At 37.4% G+C, this 26,730-nt stretch overlaps 1 protein-coding gene and 1 pseudogene across 3 annotated transcripts in view; both read right to left on the bottom strand.

Annotated features, from left to right (window-relative positions):
• Nucleotides 1-26,730, bottom strand: part of LOC309510367 (NACHT, LRR and PYD domains-containing protein 3-like) — a 199,806-nt pseudogene extending 173,076 nt beyond the window's left edge. The window contains exon 1 of the transcript XR_014211746.1: nt 26,645-26,730. The product of XR_014211746.1 is annotated as an NACHT, LRR and PYD domains-containing protein 3-like (transcript). The remainder of the gene's footprint in view (nt 1-26,644) is intronic.
• On the bottom strand, nt 553-26,676 carry LOC309510344 (protein NLRC3-like; the record flags this gene model as incomplete). Of its 2 annotated transcripts, XM_082185087.1 has the most annotated exons (7): nt 553-1,377; nt 1,453-1,499; nt 5,888-6,058; nt 8,195-8,368; nt 10,417-12,354; nt 15,778-15,861; nt 26,300-26,676. In XM_082185087.1, 7 exons carry the CDS (start codon nt 26,674-26,676, stop codon nt 803-805), a joined length of 3,366 nt encoding a protein of 1,121 aa, XP_082041213.1. In that variant the 3' UTR covers nt 553-802. The 2 variants fall into 2 exon arrangements, with proteins under 2 accessions (XP_082041213.1, XP_082041214.1); XM_082185088.1 differs by lacking the exon at nt 15,778-15,861.

Genomic DNA, 26,730 nt, shown 5'->3' with positions numbered 1-26,730 from the left:
GAAACGTGCGTTTCATGGGCCGTCCTTCACCATAGTAAGTCAATGGGAGACTTTGGGACACTCCTGCCCCCCAGGGGTGACACTTTTACCCCATCGTGAGGAATGTTCTCACAGAGCCTGTCAGCCTCTTCAAATGTGGCAAATCACACGTTTCTGCCAAATCCTCGATCAGAGATACGAGTGTCAAAGTTGGTAGCAGTGCAAAGTCTATGGGACTTATAAAAATATGAGCAATAACAATATGATTATCCATAACCCTACAGTAGATACATGTGCTTAATATTACTCAGCACTTAAATATATAATTACACATTAAAATAAAGTGTTTTTTAACTTTGACTGAGATTATTTGTCCCAGACTCATTTACTTTCCTGTTCAACAGTTCTTCTGTATTAGATTCAGTCCAAACTCTCTTTTGATGAAGATTCATAAAGTGATTCAGTCAAAACTGGACATTAAAAAGCAAACGTGTAAAAACAGTGAAACTCAGGGTGACAAACGTTTATCATGAATGAAAATAACAGTCAAAGATCAACAACTGAAGAAACATGTTCAGACTGAAACAGGAACAAGCGTTTATTGACCATAAACTACAATAACATGATTAAACTGTAATAAAACATGTGAATTATGAAGTATTTATGTAATTACACACTTCTGATAAAAATGAGAAATTGGTAACACATTTTCTTTGTAATTTCTTTTAGTGTGTGTCAGTCAGAGTGTGTGTGTGTGTGTCAGTCAGAGTGTTTGTGTGTGTGTGTGTGTGTGTGTGTGTGTGTGTGTTTGTGTTTGTGTGTGTCAGTCAGAGTGTGTTTGTTGTTTAATGTGACACAGAGACACTGAAGACTTAACATTATAATAATGAGGATAAAGTCTAAATCCAGCATAAAGTGGTTCAGTGAATGTGTGTGTGAATGTGTGTAAGTGTGTGAGTGTGTGTGTGTCGCGTGAGACGCTGTAGAAGGACAGAGTGCCGGCCGACACGTCCACAAACACTCCTACTCTCTTACAGGATCCTGAACCAGCAGAAACACCAGTGGAGTTACTATTGTGACTGACAGAGAATCCGTGATTATAGCAGTTCAGACTCCAGGACTTCTCATTCCCTCCAAACACACAGTCATCACTCGCTCCTTTCCTCTCGATTCCTTTATATGACACTGATATACCAGTATTATCTCCACTGCATTCAGCCTCCCAGTAACAGCGTCCAGTCAGACTCTCTCCACACAGAACCTGAGGATGATCATCAAATCTCTCTGGATGATCAGGATACGACTGACTCTCCCACACATGCGTCACCTTTCTGTTCTCCTCAGACAGAGCGAGATGAGTGTGTGCTGTGTTTGGATCCAGTGTGAGATCAACGGCATCTGAACACAAGAACACACACATTACAACAGCAACATTTACAACAACACACACTAAAACTGTGTTTGAGGACTTACATCTGTGTAGTCTTGATGCCATCATTAGCTCTACTCCGTGATCCACACTAGAACACACACACACAAAATAATAATAACTTTAATTAAAGTTTAATTACACGTATTCAATATTAATAAATTAGAGATTTTCTTGTTGATCAAAGGAAAATAAACTAATTAAAATTCAAACACTCTCTCTCTCACTTTCACACATGCCAACACACACACACACACTCTCTCTCTCTATCTTGGTGGCTTTGCTGAGTTTCTCTCTCTCACACACACACACACACACACACACACACACACACACACACACACACACACACACACACACACACACACACACACACACACACACACACACACACACACACACACACACACACACACACACACACACACACACACACACACTCTCTCTCTCTATGGCCAGACTGTGCTCGCTGAGTCTCTCTCTCTCTCTCTCTCTCTCTCTCTCTCTCTCTCTCTCTCTCTCTCTCTCTCACACACACACACACTCTCTCTCTATGACCAGACTGCTCACTGAGTCTCTCTCTCTCTCACACACACACACACACACACACACACTCTCTCTCTCTCTCTCTCTCTCTCTCTCTCTATGACCAAACTGTGCTCACTGAGTCTCTCTCTCTCACACACACTCTCTCTCTCTCTCTCTCTCTCTCTCTCTCACACACACACACACACACACACACACACACACACACACACACACACACACTCTCTCTCTATGGCCAGACTGTGCTCGCTGAGTCTCTCTCTCACTCACACTCACACACACACACACACACACACACACACACACACACACACACACACACACACACACACACACACACACACACACACACACACACACACACACACACACTCTCTCTCTCTCTCTCTCTCTCTCTCTCTCTCTCTCTCTATGGCCAGACTGTACTCGCTGAGTCTCTCTATCTCTCACACACACACACACACACACACACACACACACTCTCTCTCTCTATGGCCAGACTGTGCTCGCTGAGTCTCTCTCTTTCTCTCACACATACACACTCTTCTCTCTCTATGGCCAGACTGTGCTCACTGAGTCTCTCTCTCTCACACACACACACACACACACACACACACACACACACACACACACACACACACACACACACACACGTTCACATCAAAGTCAATTGCGCTGGGTGCAAGATAGGGCCCAATGGCCCATCATATCATTTGTATACAGTACATGGAGGTGCATGCAATTCTTGGCATGTAACGTTATACAGAACTCGGCAATTAACAGATTTCCAATGTTTGTAAATTCTTGTTGACTCAATAATAAATTGACATTTCAGAATTGGATCTGTTTGTTTGTGTTTCATTTGCATATTAATATAACATTATGTCTCGTTAGCTAGCTAGGTGTGTGACAGTGAGGAAATGGCTAGCATCATTTACTTTGGGAGTCTAGGTAGCGCGGACTCCGCCGATTATATTAAGAAAGGAACTCTCAGTAATGGTGAGACATTACCAGATCCCTACGCTATTTCAGACCACGAATGAATCAAAGATATGTCCAGGGGGCCAGCAATCATATGGCCCGATATACACTTATTTAAATGGACTGTTTTCTATTTCAGGGGTTCCCAAACTTTTCCATGACAAGGCCCCCCAAATACTACTAGGTTCTGGCCAAGGCCCCCCTTTTGCAGGATGTGTTATTGAACCCATCGACAATACTGTGGCAAATGTAGAAATAAATAAATAAAACATCTAGGTGAACATCAGATTATGTGATGGTGTTTGATACCAGCCAATCAGAAAGATTATAGAGATGAACCGATTACAATTTTCAAGACCGATTCCGATTTTTCATTGAGTTTGACCTGCCGATACAGATTTTAGCCGATTCTGATGTCATTTTTTCTAACCACTTTACAGCACACACAAATATTTATTTTCTATAAATATATTTTTTATAAAACACCACTTTTACCCAAACTGATTAATAAAAACAAGTTTAAATGGGTACATTTTCTATAAATATTTTTGAGTCTTCATTTTCTTTTCTGACATAGCCTACTCCAGTTCTTGTTAAAACACACTATACATGCAAATTATGTGCATTTTTGGTACTTTTTGTGTGAAATCATATTTATTTTGTCCATCAAAAGTGTGCTTTCGCTTTAATTGAGCGTGAGCAGCGCAGCAAAAATAGACGGCGCCGAAACCCTCCGCTGCTCACGGCACGCGACGCTCCTGCTTGACGCTCACGCGCTGCTCCTGCTCGCGGTGTGAACGCACTCAATGAACATGCACGCCGAAAAAAAATTTGCGCTGCTCACGCGCCGCTTGCGGTCTGAAACGGCCGTAATTCACAAGGTTTCCTACATGTGCGTTCTGTGCACGTGTGATGCTGATGTTACGCGATGTTACGCGATGTTAATCATGCGGCGCCCGAGTGCATTTGAATCGGCATTATGTCAGACTGAAAATCGCCCGAAAATCGGCAAATTCTGGTCACCAGCCGATCAATCAGTTCATCTCTAAAAGATTAGCATTAAAAGTATAATGTTCAGATAGGCTATGCAACAAATTATTATAATGTTATTTCATAACAATACTCATATTAACACTTTATTTTTTTTGACGTTTTAAACTTTTTTTTCCGCTTTTTTTTTCAACTTTCTGCGGCCCCCCTGGCGCCCCCTGGCGGCCCCCCAGGGGGCCGCGGCCCCCAGTTTGAAAACCCCTGTTCTATTTAATATATTTTAAAATGTAATTTATTCCTGTGATCAAAGCACATTCACACATGGTTTGTGAATGCAGTTTGTTATATTGATTATGATGACATGATGATCATATAGCCTGTTCATTCACTAAATCTCATTCAGTTTAATCCTGTATCAAGTGTTACATTACCACCACTGTGAAACTACAGAAATGAGTTACAATGATAATTGTTTTTTTAACACATCATGCACAACCAAAGAAAGAGTTACACTGACTTGTAGAAACACAGAGATATCAGAAATCAGCATGTCTCTCAACAATGGTGGCAATAATTTATTTATTTATTTATTTATGCAGCAGTGCATGCTGGGAGTTTTATACTGTCCTGGAACCCAGCATGCATTGCGACATGAATGTTGATGTCTGTGTGTCTGAGTCATGCAGTAGTTCAAAATGTTTTAATGCAGTATATGATTTCAATATTCTTCAGAATAACTGCTTACAGAAACATTGATGGATTTCATGAGGTAGATTAACAGATATATGACAAATATTAAATAGTCATAAATTCAAAGCTTTTACACTGGATGAGATCAGAAAATCAGACATGGCCAAAATGATCATGGCATCATCACAACAGCCAAAAACACCTGATCAATTTCCTCTTGACTTTGTCTTGCCATAACTAATGTGTTTTATAAACTCACAGTTACAGCAGCCAGAGAGAAACTAATGTTATAAAGTCAAGGGCCAAGAGACCAACTAAAGCAAATACTGATCTCCATCATGGTGACTACAAACTTTATTATATTCAATAAAACGAAATATCTGTTAATTCTCAACAAAACCTTTTGTACATGTATGAAATAAATAATGTTAAACTGGTTTGTAAACTGTTTTCACACTCAGTGTTGCTGGAAGTCAGTTGTAGTTCTTGTGTTTCTCTTTTTTCTGTTCTTGTTTCTCTGTCCTTCTGTGATTCTGCTTGTCAGGTGTTCATCAGTGTCTGAATTCACTCACTTCTTTTTATTCACTCTGTCAAGTGGACTATATTAGTGAACTAATGTAGGGAATAGTGATTGAGGGTGATTGGGAAAACAGCCTCTGGGTGTTGATTTTGAACGCTGTTAATCCACAGTATATTCCTGTGGTCTATTTTTGTTTTCTACGGTAAATTACTGTTTTAATGGAAAATGGTATGAATATGTCAGAATTTGGCCTTTTTTTACTGCAAGGGTTAACGAAGTGTGTAACGCGAGAATCAAACTCATTGGTTCTTAGGGAAGCTCAAACGTGCTCTGTAACACAAGAATAACTCTCACACATTCTCACACATCAAGCAAGCATGTCTGAGCTTCGGTTTAACATAACTGATGTGTGCGCTGATGAATTTTATATGTGAATAAAAGAGTCAGTTAAATCTGTTAATCATATAAAGTGATCATGTCTCTTCAGAAAATTTGGATTAAACTAAATTCAAATAGATCAGTTTCTCTATGAACTTTTTGAAGCGTTGAAGTGGTAGCACTGTCAATGCACATATCACAGAAATATCTCAGATTTTATTAAAATTTCTTCATTTCTGTTCTGAAAATGAATCTTATAGGTTTGGAACGATATGAGGGTGAGTAAATAATGACAGAATAAATTTTTTTTTTTGGTAACTAACCCTTTAAAAAAACAAAACCAATAACACTAGCCAGGATTATTGTTATATTACTTAACATACTTGAGTTTGTCCAGATGGTTGAGAGTATCAGAGAGCAGCTTCAGTCCTGATTCTCCTGGGTGATTGTAGCTCAGATCCAGCTCTCTCAGGTGTGAAGGGTTTGAACTCAGAGCTGAAGCCAGAGCAGCACAACCTTCCTCTGTCACCAAACACTGAGATAATCTATAACAACAGTAAGTGACCATGTTAGTGTGCTTCATCTACTGGTGGCCTCTGATTGATTTTAATGAAATCACAGTGTTGTAAAATGTGCAAATTATCAGCTACAAATTATCTTAAGGATCTAATGGTAAGTTATAATTTCAAAATAAAAAAACCTCTATTTTTACCCATGAAATTAGGGCTGGACGATATGGCCAAAATTTATATCACAATATATTTCTTAATTTCGGTCGATACGATATAATTCCGATATCGATATGAACAGTATAATAGCCTCAGAAAAAACTGCCAAGAATGGCCACAATGAATGTCTGTACCTACAAACTTCTGATAAATTAATTTGCCAAGTCTCTGAAACCTCCTCCTATAAAACTATATAATATTTTAGAAATAAAAATGGTACAAAAAATTACTGTTAATATTTTATTTGTATTTAGCCTTCATACAAACAAGAAATGTGAAATCCCCGTCAAACAAACATAAGACTCTCAACTTATTAATATTAATATCTTTAACTTTAAACTATAGGCTAACATAGACTGATAATATTATTCTTATAGATTGAAACAAAAGTGCTTCAGCCAGGATAAAGAATATGAAAAGTGCTCAAAGTTGCTGCAGAAAAACAACAAAAACACATGTTGCCGATTGATGAATCTGAATGTAGTGTTTACATGAATGCTAAACAAGTGATCGGGTCACAAGCTTTTATGTCACAAGCTTCAAATCGGAATTGATTTTTTGACATGCGCAAAAAACTCACAAATAGAGTTTCCCACTGTTTGCACATAATAACTATTCTCCTACATTGATTATTTGTTTTAAACGGCAGACTTAATATTTGTCCATTTCTGGTCATAATTTGGAGACAATGAACATATGAACCGTTGTGCCATGCGGCTTATATTTATCACGCAGTAAAAATGCCCCTCCCTGCCATATCTCGTCTGTGGATGAGAATCTGAAACAAGGACTGGTGGGACGTTGTCCTGCTCCACTTCACAGATGCTGAGTGAAAGGAGGATTATAGAATGACGGGACACTCATTTATATGACACTTTATTCAACAGGAATAACAGCTCGTTCGCACGTCATACGTCATTACGCTATTTCAACGTCATTGCACATGCGCAGTCCTTTCAGTTTCGGTTTTCAATCCAGTCAAATGTTTTACATGTCCTCTCGATTGGATTAGAAAAGGAATAAACCACCGCTCTCAATTCGATCAAAATTTCATTCGGATTGAGCTCAATCGAATTGATTAAGGTGTTTAAATGAAGGCTTTTCAGTCCGATCGAGCCATCAATCCAATTACTAATGGATTATCTGGTTGCATGTAAACATAGCCTATGCCTGTAATGTATATTGGAATATCAGAAATGTGTTTAAAAATCATATCACCGTTATTGAAAAAACATTATATCACGATATTAATATTGAATTATTGTCCAGCCCTACATGAAATCTAAAAGAATTAACCATCTGGGGTCGACAGACATACCGGCGCCTTTTGGGGGATTTTTTTCACATAGCAGCAAACGACTTAAAATACTAATTTATGTAATTTATGTAATTTATGGTAATACGGTTATACAGCAATACATCATTTGAAATTGTAAAACGTTTATTTTCATTTGTGTCCACTTGCAATCAAAGCAAAACAAACAGGATGTTTTCTGCCGTCTCTGTGAACTTTTTTCTGCAGTGCGTCACAAAAAAGAAACAAAACTCAGTGAAAATTTGTCACATAGACATGAGCAATATATCTATAGATACATGTACACGATACACGTGTCTACTTTTAAATTATCCTATTCAAAATGAAAACAAATATTCTCTGTTTATATAATCTGTATAAGAGAGAGAGATGTAACTGTCTCTCGTGTTAGCTTCCTGCAAATGTGAACATGCCTACAGACAGCGCGTGCTATTCATATTGTAATGATCTGAGGCAATTCATGCAAACAGAATCAACACCCACATCAACTCAAACGCATCACGTTTCATCAGAATGATCAGATTAATTTACTTTAATTTTGGGATGCGGTGAGAAATAATCCTTGAATAAGAATAATTTCAGAATAAGTTTGCCACGATATGTCCTTGTGTGGTTATTTTTCACAGACCCTCAAGTACCTCAGTATGTTGAGTTGACAGTTTGGACTCCTCAGTCCAGCACAGAGCAGCTTCACTCCTGAATCCCGCAGGTCATTGTTACTCAGGTCCAGCTCTCTCAGGGGGGAGTTTGATGATTGAAGAGCTGAAGAAACAATTTCACAGTCCTGATCTGTGAGATTACAGTCTGCCAAACTGAAAAAAAGGAGAACTGATTAAAAGGCATGCTGGAGTCAAGATCAACTTCAACATATAACATCACGCTGGTTGTCTGTTCAGCAGGAAGATCCAGCAATTAAAATAAATGTGATTTAAAATCAACAATCATGTTTATTCTAGTTTATACAAAACTTTATTGAGGGAAAAGGAAACTGTTAATTTTAGGGCTGGAACGGATCGCAGTTGATCCATGATCCGTACGGACCAGGCCCCACGGTTCGGCACGCATGTGATTCGCGGATTAACTGCAAAATTTTACCATCATAGAGTAAAAGTTTATAATTTGAACGTGTTTTGTCTTGCCAGTTTACACATTCAACCAATTTTAATTGTGGAAGAAGAGGCGAAAATCGGGACAAGCACCCGATCAATTTGGTGTTCGGGCGCTATCTGAAACGTGCCTCTCTCTCTCTCTCTGCATGCGTGCACTACGCATGCAGAGAGAGAGAGAGAGGCACGTTTCAGATAGCGCCCGAACACCAAATTGATTCCTCTTACACATTTACTTGCCCTAGAATGGACACAAAATTATGTCAAAACACTCGTCTAAATACCCGTCTCGGCAAGAATTCTGTCGGTTATGTCACAAGTGAACAGTCTAGAAAGAAACCAGCTGTTTTTCAGTTTTTTCAGTCCATGCATTTGGTCTTAAAGGAACAGCACACACCTAATATTCCTACAGTTGTCTGTGTCATTAATGTTAATAAAACAACAAAATACAGCTGAAAACAAAGATGGAACCATATTTAATTTATACAGTGTTATTTTATAATTAGGCTTCATAATTAATTTCTGTACCTGAATAATACTTTTAGACTTTGTAATTTTGTTATTTAGTATTCATCTCTCCTTGTAATTTGTGCATTTGTTCTTATTTTATTACCAACTGTTCACTTTATCAGTTAGGCTAGTAGCTTTTGATGTGGTATCGAATAACTTCAAGTGAGCCTTAAGTAATAAATTAAAAGCAATTAAAAGCTGATCCGAAAAATTATCAGGGACCCTTCAGGGTTTTTTCCCCCGAGAAAATTGGGATTTCTCTGACCTACATATGTGCAATTGTTTTATCCCAAAAAATGGATAAGAAATAGCTTTAAAACCATGTCAGTGGGCATTAGATTATTTGTGAATACCTGCTCTCTCCTCATCTTCATCTTTCTTTTTATCTCAGTCTCCTTATCCTGCCCTATTTCTTCCCCTCCTAAAGCTGAACTTTGACTGATAGTCTTTTCATTTTCGTCTGTGTCAGTGAAGAAAGTAAACATAAGCTCAACTGATATTTATGTTTTTATGAATCATTTTCTTAGAAAAGTTAATTTACTCAAGGCTACCAGGAAAGTTGTAGCCTAAGTCAATATTGCCAATAGGAACCTTCTACAAACTTTGGAATTTGAAAACATCTGTTTTTAAATGTTAAAAGTAATTTTAAATAATACAAATTATAGGCTGTTTACCGCAGTTGGTGTACTTGGCAGACGTTCCCTTAGACATCATGCGCTGTGGAAACGCATCGAATCATTCTCAGGTATAAATATGCAGCTATAACGCACGTAGGTGATTTTGAATGAATATTTCATGTCGATATACAATGGTCACATAACTAATCCTGCAATTGAATTGAATTGAATTGAATTGTATTGTAAGACTGCTGACCCTACAGAAGAGTGAGAAGGGCAAACACATGTCCGGCGAATATCGAACCTAAAACTAACTTTACCGTGCTCAACCACCGTGAGTGCATTTGACGCATTTGTAAATGCTGGTGTTCAGCGGGGAGGGGAGGAAGGACTTTGTTTGCATGCGTGAACCGGCGTAGATGCACTCATATCAGACAGGAGAACCGTGACTGAGAACATAACGTCAGGAAGCGTGTTTGCGTACTGCCTACCATCGCGCTATCATTGATATTAATTAATCTATTTATTTATTAATTTATCTGAGGTGCCGGAATGCAGTTCTGGACCGTTCTGGCCCCCTTTAACCCCTGCTCACATGTAATTGTGTTATTAGATCTTCACACTCACCAAGCTTTTCTGCAGTTCCTCACAGCAGGTACCAGTCTCCTTCGACCATCCTTTGATTTAATGTTGTACTTTTTAAGGTCAATCTCATCCATCACCTCCTCTGACATCAGGATCATGTTTGCCAAAGTTGAGCATTGTGCAAGAGAAAGATTTTTTCTTTTTGTTTTAGAGTTTAAAAACACCTGCATTTCTTTAAGAACAGAATTATCCTTCATCTCAATCAAGCAGTGTGACAGATTCATCCATCTTTCAGGACTGACATTGTCTTTTTGACCTCGTTTGAGGTTCTGGATTATTTTCTTGATGCTCTCTGGATTGTTCTCTGTGTGAATCAGCAGATCCTGTAAGAGTCTCTGATTGGACTCCAGCGAGATGCCATGAAGGAATCGAAGGAAAAGATCCAGGTGTCCATTTTTACTGTTCAAGGCTTTATTTACTGCTTCCTTCAGAAATACATCAAGAGGAACATTTCCAGACTGAGTTCTGGACTTTTCTGTAAGGAATATTTTCAGAACGTTATTGTTTTTGTGTAAATAACAGAAAAACACATACAGTGCTGCAAAAAACTCCTGAAAGCTGAGATGTACAAAGCTGTAAACCTTTCTGTGATAAATCACAGATTCCTCCCTAAAGATCTCAGTGCAAATCCCAGAATACACTGAGGCGTCAGTGACGTCTATGCCGCTCTCAATCAGGTCCTCCTCATAGAACATCACATTGCCCTTCATCAGCTGATTGAAAGCCAGTTCAGCAAGTTTCACAATCACTCCTCTGTTGGACTGCAGGAGTTTCTCTGGATCTCTCTCTTCATACTTCTGGTTCCTCATGCTAGTTTGAATGAGGAGGAAGTGTATGTACATTTCAGTCAGAGTTTGAGGGATTTCTGCACTGAGATCTTGTTTCAGGATGTTTTGAAGCACAGTGGCTGAGATCCAGCAGAAGACGGGTATGTGGCACATGATGTGGAGGCTTCTTGCTCTTCTGATGTGTGAGATGATTCTGCTAGCTTGATCCTCATCACTGATTCTCTTCCTGAAATATTCCTCCTTCTGAGGGTCATTGAATCCCTGAATTTCTGTCACACGGTTGATGTATTTGGAGGGGATCTGATTGGCTGCTGCTGGTCTGGTGGTGATCCAGATGAGAGCAGAGGGCAGCAGATCTCCTTTCATGAGGTTTGACATCAACACACCCACTGATGAAGACTCAGTCACATCAGAAACTTTCTCACTGTCTGAAAACATTAGTGTAATTCTGCTTTCATCCAGACCATCAAAGATGAACACAACTGTACATTCATCATAAATCTTTGAGTCCAGATACTGAAGTTCAGGATGAAAGTCCAGCAGAAGTCTGTGAAGACTGTACTGATGATCTTTAATCAAGTTCAGCTCTCTAAATGGAAGAACAAACATGAAATCTACATCCTGATTGGCTTTTCCCTCGGCCCAGTCCAGAATGAACTTCTGCACAGAGACGGTTTTTCCAATTCCAGCGATGCCTTTAGTAAGAACAGTCTTGATTTTGTCCTTCTTCTCTCTTCTCTTCTCCTCATATCCTAGTTCAGGTGAAGGATCAAAGATGTCATTGCAGTTGATAGGAGTGTCTTGGAGTGTCTTGTAACTTTTCTCCATCTGTAGCACCTCATGTTCTTCATTCACCCCTTCACTCTCTCCCTCTATGATATACAGCTGTGTGTAAATCCTGTTCAGGAGGGTCTGATTCTCTTGTAGTTTGATTCCCTCAAATAAGCTCTCATACTTGTTCTTCATGCTGGTTTTGTGCTGGTCTTTGACTCTCTGCAGATCATCATGCACTGGCTGGTGAGAGTCGAGCTGCAGGGCTGCTTCTGTGTCATGATGACTGATGTGTTTCTGACAGGAGGAGGATGTGCTGGTCTGACAGAACACATCTCTGATCTGGTCAGCTCTCACACCACTGAAAACACATTTGTGAAAATAAAGAAAATAATTTAATATGTTTAATATGAAAATCATATCATATGAGTACAGGTGTTTGCTCTTACAGGCAAATTTCCATCTATTATGGCCAACTGACATCCTAATATCCAGACATGGGGACTTGTGACTTGGTGACTTGGACTCGAGTCGACTCGAGTCTCTATTTTTATGACTTGTGACTTGACTTGACAAAAAATTAAATACTTGAGACTTGACTCGGACTTGGAAGTTAAAGACTCGGGACTTGACTTGACTTGAGACACGATGACTTGAATGACTTGAGTGTTAATCACATCATGTTTTCAGTTTGAATATAAAATATATAAATTATTTTAAAAAATCAAGTTGATTACCCAGCTGGAGCGCAGGCTGAGAATAGCGTTGTCATGACTGGATCACGACACTATCATCAGTCATGCCCTCTCGTACCTTACGCACACCACGCCCACTTAGATCAGATATCACATCAACATGTCAGCCGGAGGGGTACCGAGGGTCATCGCTTTCGGCTTCAAGAATTATTCACAAGATGGTAAAAGACGAACAGCGCTTTGCAAGACATGCAACATTAACAGCCATTCTGCCCAGTAAGTGCTTGTCAATTTGTTAATGTTATCTGGTTAGTTGGTAGTTAGCTAATGTAATAATAGCTAAAGTAGCCATTACGGTTTTATCAGCGATTTCAGGCCCAAAAAAGGCCCAAATATAAATGATCACATTCATCTAATCTTTCCTAACGATCCGCTAGCTGCCCGCCCCATAAGCAGGCGGTCAAAAAAACGCGTCTCTGTAGGCCCGCGTAAAAAAAAAAAAAAACGCGTGTGTGTGTGTGAGAGAGAGAGAGAGAGAGAGAGAGAGAGAGAGAGAGAGAGAGAGAGAGAGAGAGAGAGAGAGAGAGAGAGAGAGAGAGAGAGAGAGAGAGAGAGAGAGAGTGAGTGAGTGAGTGAGTGAGTGAGTGAGTGTGTGTGTGTGTGTGTGTGTGTGTGTGTGTGTGTGTGTGTGTGTGTGTGTGTGTGTGTGTGTGTGTGTGTGTGTGTGTGTGTGTGTGTGTGTGTGTGTGTGTGTGTGTGTGAGAGAGAGAGAGAGTGTGTGAGAGAGGAGAAATGTAACAAAGTTTAATGTTGTACGTAAACTGTGTTTGAGAGAGCGAGAGGGAGGTGTTCAGAGAGGAGTCTGTTGGATGTTAAGCTGTTATTTGTTTTATGGACTCAATGTTGACAATTTAAAACATTTCAAACACTGTTGGCAGAAGTGAAAAATAAATAATTTTTATGAAGTTACAATTTTGTTTGATTCCATGATGTATTTTACTGAACATGAGTATTTACAATGCAAATCCAAATTATTGTAATTTACTGACAGTTAGGCTACAGTACTTATATCTTGTCTTTTCACTTTATTAAGATCAGATTCTGCAGGTAAAATTACAATAATAAGGTGACTTGACTTGGACTTGACTTGACCTACTACAGGACTTGACATAGCCTGTGACTTGACTTGACTTGCCCAAGAAAAAAATACTTGGGACTTACTTGAGACTTGAAGGTTAAGACTTGAGACTTACTTGAGACTTGCACATGTGTGACTTGGTCCCATCTCTGCTAATATCACACATGGAGTTTATCAAGGTTCTGTTCTAGCAATGATAATTTTAACCCATCAGTGTTTCCCATTCATTAACTAGATTGTGGCGGCCCACCATAGTCTAATCTGTCCCGCTACGGTTTCATAATGAAAAAAATATATATAACTAAACTTCTCAAATAAAAGTTCCCCTTTCAAGATTTTAAAGATTTTTGAAAAACTTTTTGAAGATTTTAAGTCTAAATAACCTGCCACCTTTCCTTTAGAAATAGAACATCACAGATTTCCTGTAATCTTGATCAGCTGATGTGAATCCTGATTTTTTTTTTAAAGTTCTTTTTATGCTTTATATATATATGTATTATTGGCTGATTGGCTGATTTATGGCAGATTGATCAGTGTATCCTTACAAACCACTTACATTTATATATTTAAAGGTATAGTGGAGGTTTTTCCCGAAATTTAGAAAAGAACCACCCTCTCCACTTTTTAAAAAAATGCACATGCGCAACACTCTACCTGCTCCCGAGAGGGAACGCCTATTAATTGTGTGCACGAGTGAGCATGCACGAGCCTAGTTCTCCTCATGCACGCTCTCTTTACAAGTTGCTGTCACATTTGGTGGTACAATTATGTTGCAAATTATAAACTAACTTAAAAAAACATTCATGCAAGACAAAAATGTCAAATGCCCTTCTGTGTTTTATTTACTTATTATACTGATCGATTGAGTGAGGACTCAAGACATGATCTGCAATGGAGAAGTAGCTTGTTGCATTTGTGTAATAAATACTATGGTGAACACATTGGAATTATCAAAAATGAACACACAAGGTTTTAAAACATTTCAGCGTGATACCTTTTACCATTTGGTCATAAGGCAAATTGAGATGTTTACCGTGTCTGCGCGGTGCGTGACTTGTGCCAGGGCTAGCATCGCTAATCATAGCTTACATTAACTTTTACTAGCAGTGATTTTAAATGGATTTCTCCAAATAGCATGCCAAACTTTACCTGTCGAGTAGAAGCTTCGCGACTGAGGCATCAGTGGGAAGCTCAACCTGTGCTTTTAGCGCACGCCAGCGTGTGAAATATTCTCCCAAAAACACTCTGGTCTTGTTTCTTTCTTCAGAGGCCTTTCTCTTCTTGTCATACAGTTCGTAGACACTTCTCTTGCGACCCTCAGACATCTTGAAAAAACCCGGTGAGAACGGCGAGCTTCAATGAATGGCTGAAACCGTAGCTCACCACACATATACACCTGAAAGTGCGCATGCGCAGAAATGAAAACTACCTAGGGACGAGCACGTATGATGGCCTTACGTAAACATATCACCAGAATGACTGACAACTAGGAGGACCAATAGTCTTGATGATCCACCCGGAAAAAGAAAATCCTCCACTATACCTTTAAAATACTGGAATGAGCAAAGATTTTGTGGCACCTCCAGCAATGTGTCATGACAACCAGATTGGGAACCACTAATTCTATTTATTCCTAACCAGACTTTTCTTGTTTCAGTTTTTATCAAAATTAATAATTTCGGTGCATCACTTATTTAAAGGATAATTGTCAATATAACACTAATGCAACACATGTAACAAAACTCATTCCTGTGTAAATGGAGGTCTAACAGAGAAATGGTAGAGAGAAGCATAAGAAAACACTATTTAACAATTCCTTTCTTTGCATCTTGACTTCCACTTGTTAATTGTTATATTGGTTATAGAACTTTAGCCATGTGAAATGTAAACTTTTCTGAACCTTCCAGCATTTTGTGTTCATGTGTCTCTCACCCTACATGATGATACTCACACAGGGTCAAAGGTCACTGCTCCATCACTGAATTTTGTGGCCTTCATGGTCAGACATACTGGAGAAGCTGCTCTCTTTCTCTTCCTGTTGTTGATAATGAGAAATAAACAGAAATATTTCAAATTGTTTCTCTGCAGATTATTTGACTGCTCCATTACATTAACCCTGTCAATACTTCTGTAATTTATAGAGCAGTATTTGTATTAGTTTTAGAGAGAAAACATGTTTTATTAATAGTAGGGTACAACAGGGCTAAAGGCCACCGGGGTAAAAGCTGCATTTGATTTTATTATCCTTTAAACCACTAGATGACACAAAAACTTTCCTAAACATCCACCTTTCACATGGACATTTGGCTGATTCTTGACAGCAGCGCTTTAATTAGCCATTGAGAATCGCTAAAATTATTGAATATATTTTGAGATAAAGATCTTGTTAATGATTTTCAGTTTTGTTCAAGATAATTAAATCAACAGTTTTTCTGAATAATATGTAAAGTTTGGCCTAATTGGGGCAAAAGGCACAACAATTAACATTATAATTAATTGCTGGCTGACTTTTCCATTTGTTGACATGACATGATTAGATTCAGATGTTTAATAATACATTTATAAAGTGACATTAACCATATGGTTCCCCCATATTTATATATATAAATTATCGCAATTATTGTTACTACTGTAAAGCCAAAAATATTTTTTATGGGATCTCCTTCAAAGATTTCAGAACCTTTAGTTTTTAAAAATGTTTTTAAATATAAGTGTTTTTAAAATGAAATGTATTTTAATGACAGTTTATTTATTAAACAAAAAAGAATTTCATTTCTTTATCAAAATAAACAGAAAATAGTACAAACTTTGCAGAAGTCCTGTGAGTCTTTTATCCCGAGTCTGAGGTAAAAGCCCCTTTCATTTATAAGGTTTTTAATCAAAAGAAACCACTTTAATTATTTATTTTCCCACAAAATATGTTGACCCATCAATGTTCAATAAAAACATTCACTGTCAGGCCAAAAAAAGAGTCTCTGTGTGGATTTAAATAGGCAAAATAAATGATGGAAGCTGTTTTATGGAAGACATCATGTATAGTACCAGTGCCTAAGATAACAAACCCCTCAGAGTTCTCACACTACAGACCAATTGCTTTAACAGCGCAGTTGATGAAGGTCTTTGAGAGATTAGTATTAAACCATATTAAGCAGATAATGAATGCTGCTGAGGATAAACTACAATTTGCCTATAAAACTGGTGTTGGGGTTGATGATGCAATTATTTATCTCTTACACAAATCACCAAGTCATTTAGAGACTCTGGATAACATCGTCAGAATTACATTCTTTGATTTCTCGAGTGCATTTAATAATATACAGCCTTCACTACTTAAATGTAAGATGTAGAATGATGGAGTATTCAGATGGAGAACATCAGAGTATTGTCAATTGGTTAACTGACTATCTCCTAAACAGACCACAGTATGTGAGAATCCATATCTCAAGTAGTGAAGTGCAGTACTGGAGTATCTCAAGGAAAGGTTTTAGCTCCTTTTTTTTTGTTTACTTTTAATACATCAGACTTTCAGTGCAACTCTGAAACCTGTCACCTCCAGAAATGTTCTGATGACTCAGCAATTGTTGTCTGTATAACAGACCATGATGAGGGTGAGTATAGGGAGATATTTGAGAGTTTTGTGGATTGGTGTGAGTTAAACGGTCTTAGTCTAAATGCTAGTAAATCAAATGAAATTGTGGTTGATATTAGTAATATTAATATAATATCCTTAGCAAGTTGTACCAGTAAACATATGAGGGTCGGAAATTGAGACAGTAGCATCATATAAGTACCTGGGTGTATACGTGAATAACAAGCTTGATTTCTTTGATTTTCTGATAATACGATACAAGCCTATAAGAAGGGTCAAAGTCATATTCATCTGTTAAGACATAATGTATATAATAAAATCGTAATGCCTTGTGGAACTGATACTGGAAGATAATGGTTATTGTTGTGAATGTTTTTTATTTATTATTATTACTGTGTGGTATGTGCTGCTGTGACGTGTAAATGTACGACTCTGGGGATAAAAAAAGTTTATTGAATTCAATTGAAATGCTTAAGAGTCTATGACTGGATCATTATTGTGTTTCTAGCATGTTATATATTTGGCAACAGCAGAGGTGTATAGACAAGGGGTCAGAAAGTAGAAGTCCTGCCATATGTTTATTCCACCCATGAACTCAGCAGCTGATTCACTAATTAGTTCTGTCTCCTGTTGAAAAACTGTGATAATTAGCAAATCCAGGTGATTGGAACAAAATACTAAGGAGGACCTTTACTTTCTGAACCTGGACTTTACACCTCTGGGCAACAGCTCTTCTAACCCTAATAATAATAATAATTAATAATTCATTACATTTATATAGCGCTTTTCTCGGCACTCAAAGCGCTTTACATAGAAGGGGGGAATCTCCTCAACCACCACATGTGCAGCATCCAATAGATCTAATAGATGGAGTGTGTAGCTTTTCGTTTCTTAAACAACCATGTAGGAAGACACATCATGGCCATATTCCAGGATGACAATGTCAAGATTCATCAGGCTCAGATTGTGAAAGAATGGTTGTGAGGATTATGAAGAATCATTTTCACACATGAATCGGCTCCTCTGAGTCCAGATCTTAAATTCATTGAAAGTCTTTGGTGCGTACATTTTTGGTTATTGTAATAATTAGTAAACTGTAAACTTATTAACAGTGAATCAGTCAATTTATTGTTATAAGTGGATTAATTAGTTGACTTTCAATGTTGATGCTTTAGACAGTTTTTTTTATTTATTTATGTCTACTTTTTTAAATCAGTCAATAAACTCACAGAGCACTGGTGAAGTGAAGCAAAGAAGAAGAGCAGAACAAAACAATATAGAAGAATCATAACTAATATCCGTGTCAGTCATTGATGTTTATTTACTATTTTGAGGAGCTACTTTAGAATATCTTAACTGGAACGGACCACTAGTGGAAACTTTTTCATTTTATTTACATTTAGTGCAAGTTCAGTGTAGAACTTTTTCTTCACAAAAAGTATCTTAATTTAAGCTACTATAACTTTGTTTTATTTTTACTTTAATTGTTGCTTGCTTTTACTTCAGCAACAAAATCATGCGTCTTCTATTAAAAGAGGCCAGTGGTCCAAAGCATTCATGAGTTTTTAAATCACTAAATGGAGTTTGAATGTCACCTACACTCAAAAAAAAAATTGTGTCTAAACATAAGATTTATGTATTTGAATTGCATAACAAATTCCCATGCATTTGGTTTACATAGTTTTAACATAAACCAATCAATACTCCTGAATGTGATTCATATGTTTAAGTCATACATATGAAACAGATAAGATTTATGTAATTGTATTAATAAACTGAATGTGATTTATATTTGTCAGTCGTATGTAAATGAAACAGGTAAGATTTATGTAATAGTACACAGAAAAACGCCCATGTTAAATTAACACTGCTCAGTGTTCATATGTGTGCACACTACAGAGTTAAAGTGGTGTTGAAGTTAATGAGATAATTAAGTGATGATTGAGCATTAATTATGAACACCTGCTGTTAACAAGCAGAATCACTGAAGGAAAGAGAAACACAAGAACTACAACTGACTTCAGACACAGCCTTAGATTGACATCAACTGAAGAGAAAAGAAGACATTAAATCTGTGAAGATCTCAGCAGAGGAGGATTAAACAACTCCACAAACAGCATTACCAGCTTCACTTATTACTAACCAGACTGACTTTATTTCATTTCCGTTTGAATTAAATCAATAGTTGTATTTTAAAGTCACCATGATGGTGGTTAGCGTTTGCTTTAGTCGGTCTCTTGACCATTGACTCTTTAATATAACATTTTCTCTGGCTGCTATAATTATGTGTTTATAAAACACATTTGTTGCAGCAAAAAAGCCAAGAGAAAAAGAGATCAGGTGATGTTGGCTGTTTATTGATGATGATGACGACAAAGTCATCATCATGTAATTGCCTCATTCGCTGATCTTGTTCAGTGTCTAATGCTTTTTAATATTGTTTTATTCATAGCAGAAGTCATTTGATTTTACAGCATGAAATCTAACAGTGTTGTTTATCAAACAATATACTTTTTTTTTTTTTTTATAGTTAGTGCACAAAAACCTTTCATCTATGGTATTACTTAGACTCACACAGACATCAAGAAACAGCATATGCATCTCAACAATGGTGACAAAAGATACAAAAAATCCTGATGCATAATTTATTAATGCCGCAATGCATGCTGGGAGATATGGGTGAGTTTTGATTGGTTGTACCCAGCATGCACTGCAGCATGAAGCATTTCATTGATTGTCACCATTGTTGAGAGTCATACACTGATTCTTGATGTCAAAGTAATAATGTAGAAGAGAAAGTTTACTGCACTAAATGTTTTTAAAATTCTTTATATTATTTGATTAACTGTTGGATCTAATGCTGTCAGGTCACACAGCTACTATAATAAATAAAACAAAATCACATAAGCCCAATAATCAAAGCATTAGACACTGAAAAAGATAAGTGATTCAGGCCACAATATGATGATTACACCTTCATCAATAAACAGCCAACATCACCTGATCTCTTTTTCTCTTGGCTTTTTCGCTGCAACAAATGTGTTTTATAAACACATAATTATAGCAGCCAGAGAAAATGTTATATTAAAGAGTCAATGGTCAAGAGCCCAACTAAAGCAAACGCTAACCACCATCATGGTGACTTTAAAATACAACTATTGATTTCATTAAAACGGAAATGAAATAAAGTCAGTCTGGTTAGTAATAAGTGAAGCTGGTAATGCTGTTTGTTGAGTTGTTTAATCCTCCTCTGCTGAGATCTTCACAGATTTAATGTCTTCTTTTCTCTTCAGTTGATGTCAATCTAAGGCTGTGGCTGAAGTCAGTTGTAGTTCTTGTGTTTCTCTATCCTTCAGTGATTCTGCTTGTTAACAGCAGGTGTTCATAATTAATGCTCAATCATCACTTAATTATCTCATTAACTTCAACACCACTTTAACTCTGTAGTGTGCACACATATGAACACTGAGCAGTGTTAATTTAACATGGGCGTTTTTCTGTGTACTATTACATAAATCTTACCTGTTTCATTTACATATGACTGACAAATATAAATCACATTCAGTTTATTAATACAATTACATAAATCTTATCTGTTTCATTTAGATATGACTTAAAAATATGAATCACATTCAGATTATTGATTGGTTTATGTTAAAACTATGTAATCCAAATGCATGGAAATTTGTTATGCAATTCAAATACATAAATCTTATTTTTAGACAAAAAATTTTTTTGGAGTGTAGCGGCCATATTGGCTACTGCTCCTAAACAAACTCCCAGAGCATATTGATTGTTTGGGACAAACTTGAAAGACAACTTGGTTGGATTTACCGCTTTTTCAGTTTTAGGTGCCCAGGCACAGGCTTTATATTAATAGAAAAGAAAAATCAATGTAAATCAGCACATTAAGTTCAGCAACCATTTAAGTTTGGATTTGTGATTTTCCAGTCTATGTTCAAGAATAGGGATGCTAGGTGAGAGGCTACTGAGACTAACTAGTTATCTGGATTAGACTACACTCTAAAAAATCTTGGGTTATTTTTCTACCGAAATCCTGGGTTGAGCCTTGTGGGTAATTTTTTTGGGTCATTTTTTCAGTATTTGGGTAGTTTTTGTGTTACCCAGATCTTGGGTCAGACATAACAACCCAGGGATTGAGTTATTTATCGTGGGCTTTTTGCGTGATGGAAACGCCTGATGCCTTGCATAAAACGATATGATTTTATTCAAAAATATACAGAATATAAATACGTATGATGTTAAAATCTGTTCTCAGAACTGTACACTGTTTGTTTATGGCCAGGTTATGGAGCCAGTCGCAGCATATTTCAGCTGAAACGCAGGGCAGCGGTCTGAAGTTAGAAGTTCCCCCGCTGAACACGACACAGGTGCCGGCACAAGATCCAGCACCGTTACGGTTGAAACGGGACAACAGAGACTGGTCGATTACACTTGAATTACTTATAAATGTTCCATTTTTACTGATAGTATTTGTTAAACTAGCTTAAGTGTTGGCAATATGAATTAAAAATGATATAACATATACTATACACTGTAAAATATGCAAGCCAGTGGTTGTATTGAGTTTTTTTTATTTTTTTTATTTAGAGGATTTAAGTTAATCAGTAGACATTAATTCATGTACGAAGTAAAAAAAAAAAAAGTGAAATGAATATAAAAAATTAATCAACTATGCTGTGTTAAATAAATAACCCAATTGTTTTTAACCCAGTGTTTTTTAGAGTGTATCATCTATAGCAGGCGTAGCCAACGTCAGTCCTGATGAGTGTTGCTCCAACCCTGATAAAAACTCACATGTCTGTAGCTTTCTAGTAACCTTAATGCAGAGTTTCCACTGCACGATTTTTAAAGTAGTCGGGTCACTGTTCTTTTCACCCTGCGGGACTATCCGGGGTAACATTCAGTTGCTGCTGTGTGCACATTTCACAATGGATCGCGACAGGGGGTTTCACATTGCATGACTTTACAAAAGAAAGAATCGCGACAACTTCTGTTTGGTCCGCAAAGTACATTTCACAACCAAACACACGCAAGACTGAAATTGTTATTAAAAATGGTAGCCTTGAAAAAAAGCTTGCAATCCAAATTGTCTGTGCGCTGATTTGCAGTGAAAAGAAGAAAAAGAAAAACAGATTATGCTGGAGGAAATGATTGGGGAGACGAGGGGAGCAAGGTCTGTGTGTTCTGCAAAGAGAGTTGGGGGCAGGGGTGTGAAGTAACGAATTACCAATACTCACGTTACTGTAATTAAGTAGTTTTTTTCAGAAATTGTACTTTTTTGAGTAGTTTAAAAATAGTGTAATTTTACTTTTACTTGAATACATTTTAAGTGATGTATCGTACTTTTACTCCGCTATTTTCCTTCTGTTTGTGGTCGTTACTCGTTAGCTTGTTTTAATTTTATTTTTATCCATCAACGTGATTGGATCGAGTAATCAGTCTCGTGACTGTCATCAAATCAAATTAAGCATAGAAAACTTTAACCGCCTATTTCTGCTGTTACTCGTGACTGCTGTGGAAGTGCATTCTTCAAGCATCAATTCAATCCAGATATCAGCGTCTTCCTCTAATATGCTAAGGTACATTTCACATTTCTGCTTATTCTGATATTTATATAGGCTGGGCTATCTACAGGGCCTAACAATTGGTGTGAGGTTGGGGGTTTTGCGTGACGAGTTCATAATGCGGTGAATTCCCGCTCCCATTTACTTCACAATCACATAGAGAGACGAGCGTCACGATCTGTGCACTGCCGCGTATCGCGCTCGCCATGCAGCCAGATTCAGTATCAGATGAACCATGGCATTAACCTGAACTGCGTTTCTGTCAGTGTGTGACTACAGCTCGTTAATAAACAACGTTTTTTGATTGATCCATTTATACAATCCATCTTCATTTGGCAAGTGCACTTGCGCAAAAACATTTTTCATGTTCAACTTTTGCTTTTTTGTGTGTGGATGCTGCTGATAAAACAGCTTCGCCGAGACTACAAAGAGACATGCATTTGAATTTGTGTGTGTGTGTGTGTGTGTGTTTCTTTCTTTTGTAAAAGTTTCCCGGATATAACTTCCCTATTTAATGCACAATTTTCCCTAAAAATTATATTATCAGCATTACAATGTGAGTAAATGTAGCCGTGTAAAATGTAAGGGATGATGCCACCCTTCTAGATCAATGTGCATTTACATTTAAATTGTAACATATTTAATGTCATGGAATTACAGTGTAATTAGTGTTACTATCTTAGCCTTTTTCAGTGCATTAGGTGAGGTAAACTGATAATATTAGTGATTCTCATTTATCCAAAAACTAAAATTGGTACTGTTTTGGAGAGAAATTGGGTATTTTTTTATCTCTCTATTTAACCCATCTCATGGTGTGTGATGCTGAGCATATATAAAACATATATTTGTTTCTAAAGGTTTTTGAATTCTTTGCACAGTTATGAATATTGATATTTTATGTGCACCAATAGCATGCAGGCTCAGTGGCCTTTCGCCTAATTTTAAATGTTTTTTTTTTCCCCCAAATAATATGATTTAAATGGTGATGAGTGTACTGATTTGATGCATTTTAAAGCTGCAGTCCGTAGCTTTTCCTCTTTGTCGCCATCTCTGTTCGAAATCTGCAATTGCAGTTATTTGCGGAATTATCAACTTTACGTGGGTTGTATATCGGCATGAAACAGCGCGGATGAATCCAATGTTTTGAGGAGAATGTGCGGCTGTCAATCACCGCGCCGGTGTGGATACTGTCATTCAGAATCAAAGAATATACTTTTTGGAAGTATGACCAATATTATAATTTTCAATGGAAAATTACCTCTGAACAAGTAAGTAATACCCACTTTTGTTCTGATCAACTAAGGGGAAAGAAGCATTGCAGTAAATCGCGCTGATTAAATCTAACGATCGCTTATATCATGTCAAACCGTGCAAATCATAGAAGAGCAGTTATTTTGTACAAACAAATAACAATCATAGTGCTATGAAATAAACAGTGTATGAACGGAATCCCTGTTATGCATAAACTTGTTATAATATAGCATAATATAAACATCTTACGACAGGAACATTTTCACTTTACCGATCTGATTCAGATCCAATACTTGACAACGGAGGAGGCGGGTTTGATTTTCTTGGAGGTGAATTGCTCCCTCTCATAGCTAGCACAAAATAATTCAAATTTACCATAATAGTAAAACGAGAAAGGCACAACAAAGGAAACTCCGTAACTGTGTAAATTAAGCGAACAAATGCGCTACTGTTACGTAATTAAACTATTGAAATGTCTTACCTGTCTAGCAAAAAAAAAAAAAAAAAAGCCGTCTCTGCGTCCGTTTTGAACCCCTTTAAAACACGGAGTTCACGCCATCTTTCAAAAGCCCTGCCGATGTTTATGTTTGTTTTCGCATGGGCCGGTTGCAGTCTCTTTTTTTCTGTAGCCACTCAGTCTTTTGGGTTTTACAACTGGTGAATCTCCAGTTGTCACTGGTGGTTGTCGTTTGAAACATTCTGGATCCGCTATAAGTTTAATTATTTCAAGTACTGTGAGAAAAGGTTATAAATCTTCATCTCCAAGTCAAGTCATCTTCATATAGCGCTTTTAACAATGTAGATTGTTTCAAAGCAGCTTTACAGAGATAAACGTATAATTTATGGTAACAGAGATTGTTTTGGCTTTATATTTTGGCTTTATTTTTTCCAACATCCTCACACGCAATATACCCTACTAGCCGGCACTCCTTCTTTATGTGTACAGATGTGACGTAATGACGCAAAGACATGCTCGAATTTCCCGCGGAAATCCACCAGTACCACTGGAATTAAAATCATTATTAAAAGCTAACCGATTTGAATCGAGCTAAGGCAAGCAGATAGTTTTGAACACTGGCTGGTTATGGTTTTTTTCATTATTATTATTTTGGATAATTTTGAACACAAAAGAGTTACGGACTGCAGCTTTAAAAAGATGGATGATAGATATTCTTCAATCTTTCTGACAAAGAACAAAATACAATGTGAATTACAGTATGCAATTTTTATTTATTTATAAATTGTAGTGCAGTGTAGTTGTAGTTATTATGAGGTGGTAGAATCCGCCGCTCAGTACTCACTACTCATGAGTACTTTTAAATTAGCTACTTTTTTACTCTTACTCAAGTCGTTTTTTGGACAAGTACTTTTTACTCTACTCACACTACATTTTTTGGAATGTAATGGTACTTTTACTTGAGTATGTTTTTTCAGTACTCTTTCCACCACTGGTTGGGGGTAAATAAATAATTTTGTAAAGTGCTGCTGGTCAAGCAAATGTTTGTGCTTTGTTTGATATAACTGTTATGCTTAATTCTGATATTCTGGTCTATAACTTCTCCCCGAACTTCCCGCTGCCCTGTATCTTGATCTCTCATTGGCTATAGATCATCACTGATGTAATTTTCAGTCAGAACACATTTCACACAGCAAGATTTTCCAGATATTTAGCATGCCAAATATCTCACGACTAATCAACGATTCTCTTTTAAATCATGTCTTTGATAATGCAAACTGCATGTTTGTCACTCGCGTGAACGAGCACCGATTTGCCTCAGATTTTGGGCATTTGTCTGTGATTTCGTAAAATTTCGCGAGTGAAAATCGGGGATTAATATCGTGCAATGTGAACTTGGATTTAAGAACCATCGATTGTGTCAACCAGAGTTAAAAAAAAATTTTTATAGATCTTAATATTTTTTACTTTTTTCATTACAAAGTGAATTACTAACATTTCAGAGAAAGTTACTTCTGCGATTGTCTCACCAGGTTAAGTAATTTCACATTCAAGTTTCACTATAGCGGATAGTTCAGCAGATACTCACACAAGGTCAGAGGTCACAGCAGGTCCATCACTGAACATTGGGGGATACATCATGGAGTTGTTACTCTTCATGGACACACAGCTGAATCCTGAAGATGGTCCATTACTGAACATTGGGGGATACATCATGGAGTTGTTACTCTTCATGGACACACAGCTGAATCCTGGAGATGGTCCATTACTGAACATTGGGGGATACATCATGGAGTTGTTACTCTTCATAGACACACAGCTGAATCCTGGAGATGGTCCATTACTGAACATTGGGGGATACATCATGGAGTTGTTACTCTTCATGGACACACAGCTGGATACTGGAGATGCTGCTCTCTGAATGTCAACAGACACTTCCCCCTCTCTCTCCTCACACACACTCATTTTACAGACAGTTTCTCCTTCTCTTCCTCCTTGATGAGAGACTTGATTTCAGAC

This window comes from Leuciscus leuciscus (assembly GCF_965113295.1).
Source record: "Leuciscus leuciscus genome assembly, chromosome: 1".
Classification (NCBI taxonomy): domain Eukaryota; kingdom Metazoa; phylum Chordata; class Actinopteri; order Cypriniformes; family Leuciscidae; genus Leuciscus; species Leuciscus leuciscus.
The sequence above is the reverse complement of the archived record's forward strand: the minus strand, read 5'-3'. Positions and strand labels throughout refer to the sequence as shown.